This window comes from Chiloscyllium plagiosum, unplaced genomic scaffold (assembly GCF_037043375.1).
Source record: "Chiloscyllium plagiosum isolate Xiang-an unplaced genomic scaffold, Cpla_swu_hap1 HiC_scaffold_1, whole genome shotgun sequence".
Classification (NCBI taxonomy): Eukaryota; Metazoa; Chordata; class Chondrichthyes; order Orectolobiformes; family Hemiscylliidae; genus Chiloscyllium; species Chiloscyllium plagiosum.
Window position 1 is genome coordinate 35818220 of NW_028270139.1, and position 10104 is coordinate 35828323.

Below are 10104 nucleotides of genomic sequence, written 5' to 3' on the forward strand. Positions count from 1 at the left end.
AACCTATTCCCCAGCAATTTTTAAAAATTTACTCTTGGGGTTTGGGCATTGCTGACTGGGCCAGCATTCATTGTCCATCCAGATTTGCCTTTCAGAAGGTGAGCTTCCATCTTAAAGCGTTGTACTCCATATGCTGTATGTTGAGTCAAACGCCTTTAAGGAAGGAATTTCAGGATTTTGACCAAATGACATTGAATGGACAGCGATATATTTCCAAGTCAGGATGATGAGTGACTTAGAGGGGAACTTGCAGGTGATGGTTTTCCCATGTATCTGCTGTCCTTATCCTTCTGGGTGGAACTTGTGGGTTTGGAAGGTGCTGTCTGATCTTTGGATTTCTCCAATACACCTTGTAGGTTACTCACTGCTGCTGTTGAGCATTGACAGTGGGGGGGAAGGGATGCTTGTGGATGTACTACCAATCAAGCGGGCTGTTTTGTCCTGGATGGTGTCATGTTTCTTGAATGTTGTTCGAGCTGCCCCCATCCAGGCAAGTGGGTGGTATTCCATGATTTGCCTGACTTGTGCCTTGTAGCTGGTGGACAGGCACTGGGGAATCAGAGGCCAGTTTCTCACTGCTGTATTCCTATCCTCTGACCTGCTCTTGTATCTATACAGTGAGTCCAACTGAGCTTCTGCTGAATGGTAAACCCCAGGATGTTGATAGTAGGTGATTCAATTACGGCAACCCTATTGAATGTTGAGGGACAGTGGTTAAATTGTCTCTTAATGGAGATGCTCATTTCCTGGCATTTGTGTGGTGTGAATGTTATTTTGCAATTTGTCAGCCCAAGCCTGGATATTATCCAGATGTTGCTGCATTTGAATATGGTATGTGTTAAGTGCATTTGCCAATGGAATGTTACAATCAGCTAATGAGAGATGCAGAATTACCCTTAACAGATCTGTATAGATGAGGATGACCAGTCACTCCTTCAGAGGTGTAATGAAATGTTTGATCTACTTTCATCAAATTCACAGTCCTGCTATTTTATTGGAGGCATTAGCCTGTTTTTTTTTCATCAAGTTATAGGAAAAGTGACAGAATAACCATTAGCTAGCATTTGTGAGACAATATTGCTGGCATTAGGCTGCGTACTTTCATCAAGTTCTTTGTAAATGTTGAAAAATGTGCTAAATTCTGTGTTGTACAACTTATAAATTTAAATGGTTTTCTTTACTTCATTTATGTTGTAAAACCTGTGAACTTCCAGGACCAGGAGTTCATCTCCACAAATCTGAATCCTGAATCTGTAAAACAGGTTTGTTTGTAAGAATATAGAGTGGGCCATTTAGCTTCTTAAGTCTGTTCAACTATTCAATTTAGATCATGATGAATCTGTATCTGACATTCATTTATCCTCCAAAATGTTGGAGATTTAAGAGCCAGAACACAATGTGTATTTTATTCACAAGCTGTCACTGTAAGATAGACAGAAGTATAAAACACTTAAACTGTGTTTCTGTAATTTTTTTTCCTTTTTCTTTTAGTCATTAAGGCCTTCAAACCACGCAACGATTCAAAGTATAGTGAGAGCAGTCGGCGTGGTTCCAGGGATTCCCGAACCATGCTGCGTACCAGAGAAAATGTCATCGTTAAGCATCCTCTTTGTCGATGAAAACAAGAATATTGTGCTGAAAGTCTACCCAAACATGAAAGTGGAGTCATGTGCTTGCAGATAACCCCACAGGAGTACGCACATTGGTTCTGGGTTTGCACTGCTGACATTTTGTTTTCTGTTCGTTTTCATTCTGAACATCAAAAGGAAGTCTTCCAACAAATGAAAACTGATGGTGCCTTCAGAAGAAAGATAATTTATCATTTTATTTACAAACCCATTCACCTGCATTTAAATGCGCAACTCTCTGGACCAACAACAGATTAAGGCAGTAGATCATTTGTGTCTGGAATTCAGAATTCTGAGATGGAACTGTGTTTATTGTAAATTTCTTTTTAAGTGCTTCAAGACTCCTTCATACAACTTGCCATTGCCCTTCTAAAGATATTGTGTTTCAAGGCTGTTTATGATGCACTGGCCCCTTCCTTCAGCTCCATCTCGTCCACCCAGCCAATTACAGATTGCTGTGGGCAATTTATTTTATTCTTTGAATTTTATTTCATTATCTTTTAAATAATTAAGTAATTCAAAATGTAAATCACCTATACAAATCAATGCAAATGTATTCGTTGAAAAATAACAATTTATTTGTTATGTACTACAACAGTAAAGTAAGCCACATGATCAGTGCACAATTTTTAATTTAATGTCAGTGAGCAGCATTTTAATACAAAATATTTGTGAAGATGTTGTATGATTCCAAAAAGCTCACTCCAAGCAGACAGAGTTACAGAATGTTTGCTAAATGGCTAAATACAAATCTGATATAGCTTAAAACAAACCAGGGAGCTCCAGTAACTACCACAGTTGTAATGATTCAGAAATATCCATTCCAATTCCAAATGGTCAAATGAAACAGCTCTGCAAGCAGGGTTTTGTAAGCTCGAGGAAACAAGTGAGGGAGCCAAATTAGTAGAAGATAAACAGAGAGACTACACCAGTCCTGCCTCCTGAATTGCCCTACTTAATACCAAATCAATTAACAATAAGAGATATGTTAGAATATCACAAATGCAATAATTACTCTCCCATTAAATGCTGTTCCATTCATTACAAAATACTTCCCAGCAAAGTATTAAATTCACTCAGGTCCAAAATTAGTCCATTAGATGCTCCTCAAATCAAATCTGGTTAATATTTAGCTCATTTTTGCTATATTTCTTAACATAATCTAGAGTTTTAATTTTGTCTTAACTATTTGTTCATACAATATCCTACAATTTACATCTTATTCAGACAAAACAGATTGGACTAGGCTCTGTATTTAGATTAAAAAGGCAACATCTGTTCTTCATTAGCAATGCTTAAAATATATTGCTTTGTTTGAGTAATGTATTTCTCAGTGGAAAGGAAGTAATTTGTGAAATTTCATACCTATATGTGTTCTTAAAGAATAAAAAGCATCTATTTAATTATTAAAATGAAATTGAAGATGCTTAAAAATTATATGTGGGTTAAAGTTAGCCTCCAGTTTAATTGATCAACATTTGTCCATCACATATGGTGCAAGTCAACAATGCTGTCAATATTTACAGATTACCCCAGTAATAATATTTACTCTAACCTACTGTACTTAGATCACAAGAACTTCCATTCTCCATATGTAAAAAAAAAATTACAATTCTAAAAATGGACAAAATCTGCTTTTCTGCTGCAAACATTACAATCAATAATAATACATAGTTTCTATCACCTTGTGTTTTTATTTTTACTAAACTTAAATTCCAACTTTATCTCAAACCACTGGCTTATGCCATTTGTCTCTTCAATGTAAAGATAAATTTTAGTGATAATCAACCCAAATGTGTAAATGATTAAGATTTAATCAAAATTATTGCATTCCACTTGTCACTCCAAATATTTAATGGAGAAAGAAGAACTTATCTGGACCTTGTTTGAATCTAAACTTTCTTCTGGCTAAAGAAATCCAATTATCATGCATGACATTGGTCTCCACAGATAGGGAGGTCTGGATAAATCATTTTGTATGTATCTGAAACCAAATGGAGTCAGAGTTGTGAACATTGACGGTTGAGGATAGTGCCTTACAATATTGATATTTTAATGAGTGCTCATATAGTCCAGTAGAGATATTCTTTTGCTCTTTGTTTTTCAATATTATTTTTATGCTTATCATACATACTGCCTATTGGTGGTTTATTCTTATGTTGTTCCCAAAGGTGAGTTCTAGATCCAGTGTCAACTGCTTTCACCACTTTATAACAGTAAAGAAAACCTTAATTTCTTTGTATGTATATCCAATAAGCAAACATTTTGTTAGAGGAAATTATTTTATATTCATTTCAGAAGAAGTAATCACCCATGTAATTTTTCAGTAGTTTTTAAAAATTCAAATATATTTTCGCTATTTAAGTAGGTACACATTTGAATGCGTTTATTAATTTTAAAGCTTTGTACATAATTCTATCTTAGATTTGCTACAAAAGTGGATGTGTTATTAAACAGCCAAAATCAATTGCCAATTGAAACACAAGCCAATTGAATGAATGTTTCTCATTCTATCTCCATCAGAGTTGAATAGTTTATACTCCATTAAACTAGTGTAAGTCAAATTGCATGCTTTTCTGTTATAAATTTTAAAAATGTATGTCGTAATACACTGACATCTGTGAAGCAGCTTGCCTGTGTATCATTCTGTTTTCAAATGCAAATGTGCAGCTCAATTCACAATTATAATTCATTTATTAAAAACAATATTTCCAACATTAACTTTGGCCATAAGACCACAATAGTTAAGGATGGATGAAATTAAGTGGCTTTGTATAGTTTTTAAGTGCATTTTTATGTCTATGAACATATATGACAATATATTTTCAAATTCGGTGTGTTTTGGTTGGTGTGTTACTTTGATTTGACTGCAGCAGATTTTTTTAAAAGTCAAAATTTCATTCATTGTAAAGAGCTTCCTGTAAACATTTAGTTAAGATATAGTATTGTACAATATGTTTTAAAATAGTACATATTTGTATATGGTAAGAAACCCTGTTGAAATGCTTTTTTAATTTATTTTATGTTTGGCTGCAGTTTTTTCTTCCCTTCTTTGACCAGTTTCACTGTTTGGTTGCAGGAATGTTTATTAAATACAATAATAATATGAGCTTCAGTTTCCTGAACACGACAAAGCATCTGAAATGAAACTGTGAAGGGCACTTGTCACTACTGATGTCTGAGCTTTCTGGTTTAATAGTGTTTTATTGCTTTAATGGAAACTTTCCTCACTATCTTTGGAAATGAATAAATTTAGTTATGTAACTAGCAAAATCACCATTATTTCCTTACAATGTTTTATCAGAACTAAATCCTGATCACTTTAGGTATGGTTTATAAGGCTTATTTATTTTCTTTCTTTCTGTGGTTCTGTCTGTTAAAGCTGTATTCTCTACAGCTGTATTCTCTGTATTCTCTACAGCTTATTCAGTTTAGTTTATTTCTAAGTGTTCTAAAAGGAAATCTCATACAGTATTTACAATTTTCTCTTCTCCTGGAGTCACTGATTTGTGCAGGTAAAACACAATGTGCACATGATTGTGAGTGCTAGCAGAGTGGTATTACAGTCAAAATTGACAAATCATTGAGCATCAAGAGCAAAAATCCGAGTTGAGTTACTCTTTTGGAACTGCACTGCCCGATCACTGGCCTGGCTAAGATCAGCAAGCTAACTATAGATGAGGGATTAAACTTGAATGTTCCTGATATGTATGACTTAAGTCCATATTGGATAGTTCACATATGTAACTATCAGTCCAGGTTCAAGTCTTTTAAAAGCTGACATTATTACACACTAACCAAAAGCTGAATTGGAATGTCATTTGACTTATGAAGTATTTAAAAAGACAGCTTGGTCCTAATGGTATAGCAAGATATTTATAATATTATTATAAAATGTACTGATTGAGTCAAAACCAGTGACTTTATATTGGAAGAGATTGATCAAGGGGATGTTGGTTGCATGAGATCAATGTGATAAAGAATATCACTTGATATAATACAGATACAAGGAATTTTCCCTGGGGTCGGGGAGTCCAGAACTAGAGGGCATAGGTTTAGGGTGAGAGGGAAACGATATAAAAGAGACCTAAGGGGCAACTTTTTCATATAGAGGGTGGTACATGTATGGAATGCGTTGCCAGAGGAAGTGGCTCGTACAATTGCAACATTTAAAAGGCATCTGAATGGGTATATAAATAGGATGAGTTTGGAGGGATATGGGCCAGGTGCTAGCAGGTGGGACTAGATTGGGTTAGGATATCTGGTCGGCACAGCCGAGTTGGACCGAAGGGTCTGTTTCCGTACTGTACATCTCTACGACTCTATGATAGTTGATCATGTGAGGCTGCTCATGTCTAAAGATAGAAGGGAAAATATTTGCCACTAACAATTATTGTTTTACAAGTCAAAGTAAAACTTCCACTCGAAACATAATCAAATAGTGCGATCATCTCAAATCCAATTAAATCATAATTCTGCCTTATTGCTCAATAAAGATGCACTTGGAGCACTTGAATGCTCACTGCCTTCAAAAGAATATGCTGGAGAGAAGACAGACATGAGGGATAAAGATTATTCCCAGATTCAACTTGCCATAGAAGAAAAGGTAATTGAAATAAAACATACTGAATAATTCTGTAGAAGAGCACTACATAAAGCACTGCACACAAAACCTTGTTCAGAGGTCAGTAACAGACAACCCTCAACTTTCTTTTCATCTCCAGCACTTTCCATGCTGCCACAAATCAGGTCAATCCATCTGCGATTTGCATATATCCCAGCTAACATTTCTGTCACTTTCACCAGCTACTTCAAGAAACAGGAGGATAAGTTCTGAAGGATTTTGCAGTTTGCAAGATTCTCCAAAGATCAAGCTATCTTTGAATGCATACATACAGTCATAGATTCACACAGCGTGGAAATAGACCTTTTGCTGCAACTCGTCCATGCTACAGGTTTCCCAAACTAAACTAATTCCATTTGCCTGTGTTTGGCCCATATCCCTCCAAACCTTTCCTATCCATGTACCTCTAAATGTCTTTTAAATGTTGTAATTGTACCCACATCTATCACTTTCTCTGTCAGTTCATTCCCTATACAAACCACCCTCTTTGTGAAAAAGATGCCCCTCAAATCCCTTTTAAATCTTTCTCCTCTCACTTTAAAATTATGCCCCCTGGTTTTAAACTTCCCTACCCTAGAGAAATGACCTTTTCTATTCGCCTTATCAATGCTCTTCCGATTTTATAAACCTCATCATGCCTGCTCCTGTTCATAAAGCTGCAGCTGTACTGAATCATAAAATATTCAATTTTATGATTGTGCACCTGATCTATGAAGATCTGTTCACAATTATGAAAATCACTGTCTTCTTAAACAACATCAGCCCAATCTCAAAGTTACAAAGCTACCATGCAGGCATTAGGGATCATCAGAATACAGAGATATCAGCTAGAGAGACAGCAATATGATCCATGCCCTCGACAAGCTTAGCTCTGTATGTGTTCTTCAGCAACATTTCCACTGATAACCAGGAGAAACTTGAGTTCACTCAAACTTTCATGCGTAAAATCTTGCAGCACATACTATTCAAACGGACAGTCGAGCCCAAGGCTTACATAGCCGCAATTAATGGTGATTTGATTCACAATAATATCGTGACATTGGAGTTGGGATGTTGCCACAGGAGGTGATTAGAAGTAGAAGAAACTCAGTATAAATAGTTGAAATAAAGAACATCATGACAACAGATCAGAAAGCCAAATTATTTATGAACACATTTAATGTTTAATTACAGCATATATCCTTTTAAAAAGAGGATATGGCCAAAAGAAGACTGTGAATGTAAGCTCTATGGCTTTTTGGAGTGGGACCCTGGAATGGCACACTTGAATTGCAAACAGTGACCCTTCAAAAGGAGAGAAGTAAATCAAAATAAATTGAACACAACCTCCCGTAACAATAGTGATAATGAGGGGCTGAATAAACAACCCCATCATCAGCAGAAAATCATTTCCTGAATTTATATCCCAAATTGCAGACATGGTTAGTGTTTTCTCCATTCAAGATCACACAAAAACAAGAGCTAAATGTCAATTTCAACCCTGGTCAGTGTGTGCTAGTGGGTGAACTGAGAAAACCTCTAGTCATTCCTATGCTGCAGGTTAAAAAGCAGTAAATCTTTTGTTGCTCTAAGCAAGAGCAAGTGAAAATGCAGTTGAAAGGAAACAGGACAAAGATCTTGCAGCTGTCATTGAAAAACAAACATCTTGAAATTAACTGCTCACTGACAAATAGCAGTGCCACGGGTTTCACCCAATGTCATATCTTCTACACTACACAGAACTCAAGAGACTGATTTTTAAAGAAATCTTTTCTCTTATTTCAAAAGTGTGTGCTTATGTGTTGTGTTATCATTTCTTACCACGTTTAGTAACTAATAAAGTCACTCTTTCTTTAACTTGCTGACGTTGCCTCTGTTTAAACTATAAATTATTTTGTTCTGGGAGAAATGCATCCACATGGGAAGAGATCCTTTTCAAATTAACCTTGCTGTGGCCAGTCAAGGTGGAGGAAATATAGAAAGGAAACCGGTTCATCCCTCCTCACTCAGAAGCTTGACAGTTGGAAGCTTGACAATTGGGGGTACCCCAAACTGGAATTAAAAGTAAATTAGGGAACCCTGCCCAAGGACCAGGTCTTAGCAAGAAACTTTGATATGAAACATGGAATCCATCCAGTGACCTGAACTTGACCAACCAAAACCTCCACAAACTATAACCTGTATTTTTTTTTAAAAATGTTCATGAACATTGCTGGCGAGGCCTACATCTTTCATCCACCCCTAACAGATCCACCCCTAACAGGTGGTGATGACCTGCTTTCTTGAATCACTGCAGTGCTCTTCCAGTATTGTGACCAAATGAGAGTGACATAACAGTGACATAGTTCCAAGTCAGGATAACGTGTTACATGTAGCAGAAGCTGGAGATGATTACATTTTTTACTCATCTACTGCTCTTGTCCTTCCAGATTATGAGGGTCATGAGTATCAAAAGTGCTGTCAAAGAAGGCAGGGTGAGTTCCTGACGAGCATCTTACACTGGTTCCATTGTGTTGAAGATTGTTGCTGGATCAAATATTTAAAGCAATGGAGGGACTGTTGATCATGCAGAATGCTTTGACTTGGATTTTCTTGAGTGATTGAGTGCCAAAAGGCCAGTCGAGCCTGTTTTGTTTTTCAATGTGATCATGGCTAAACCTGGATTTGAAATCAACTTTCCCACCTTCTCGCTAAAGTCCTTGAATTTCTTCAATGAACTAGTCAAGGGTGTTGGTTGAATAGTTATTGATAAATATTATAATCAAATACTGGATAATTAATACTACACTGAATCTGACTTAAATGTATTTGGTTGTGATCTCCAAGGACACCGTTAACTGGGAATTTGAATTTTATTTTCAATGTTATTAATCAAAGAAAATGGATCACAATATTTCATGCTTTAGGCAAAATTGTCTAGTGAATAAAGAATAAGTACTATTTACTTAACAATATATTTCCATAAAGCTTTCTTCTTTGAACTAGAAAATAGCAATAGAAACTTCTGCTTTATTTTCAGCCATTCTTATTCACTATGAAATGTTGAGGTTTCACTTCCATCTCTCTCTTGGTCAAAACCAAGTATGCCACAGCTCTTTGAATGCACTTTGCACTTTGATATATCCACTGATTTTTGACTATTCTCTGAGGTATGAGATTTCATTGTGCTCATTCTATTAAATTTAGCTGTACAACCATGATTCTATTAGTTTTAAAATAGTGATGGAAAAGGACAGACCAGATCTAAAAGTTGAAGTTCTAAATTGGAGAAAGGCCGATTTTGATGGTATTAGGCAAGAACTTTCAAAAGTTGATTGGAGGCAGATGTACACAGGTCGACTGGAAAATGGGAAGCCTTCAGAAATGAGATAATGAGAATCCAGTAAAAGTATATTCCTGTCATGGTGAAAAAAAAGGCTGGTAGGTATAGGGAATGCTGGATGATTAAAGAAATTGAGGGGTTGGTTAAGAAAAACAAGGAAGCATACATCAGGTATAGACAGGATAGATCAAGTGAATCCTTAGATGAGTATAAAGGAAGTAGGAGTATACTTAAGAGGGAAATCAGAAGGGCAAAAAGGGGACATGAGATAGCTTTGGCAAATAGAATTAAGGAGAATCCAAAGGGTTTTTACAAATATATTAAGGACAAAAGGGTAACTAGGGAGAGAATAGGGCCCCTCAAAGATCAGCAAGGCAGCCTTTGTGTGGAGCCGCAGAAAATGGGGGAACTACTAAATGAGTATTTTGCATCAGTATGTACTGTGGAAAAGGATATGGAAGATATTTACTGTAGGGAAATAGATTGTGACAATGTCCAGATTACAGAGGAGGAAGTGCTGGATGTTTTGAAACGGTTAAAGGTGGATAAAT

At 36.2% G+C, this 10104-nt stretch overlaps 1 protein-coding gene across 1 annotated transcript in view; it reads left to right on the forward strand.

Moving 5' to 3' along the window:
- Positions 1-4901, forward strand: part of bmp3 (bone morphogenetic protein 3) — a 114997-nt gene extending 110096 nt beyond the window's left edge. The window contains exon 3 of the mRNA XM_043696224.2: positions 1492-4901. Coding sequence (XP_043552159.1) covers positions 1492-1683 — 192 coding nt within the window. The 3' untranslated portion in view covers positions 1684-4901. The remainder of the gene's footprint in view (positions 1-1491) is intronic.
- Positions 4902-10104: the final 5203 nt, after the last annotated feature.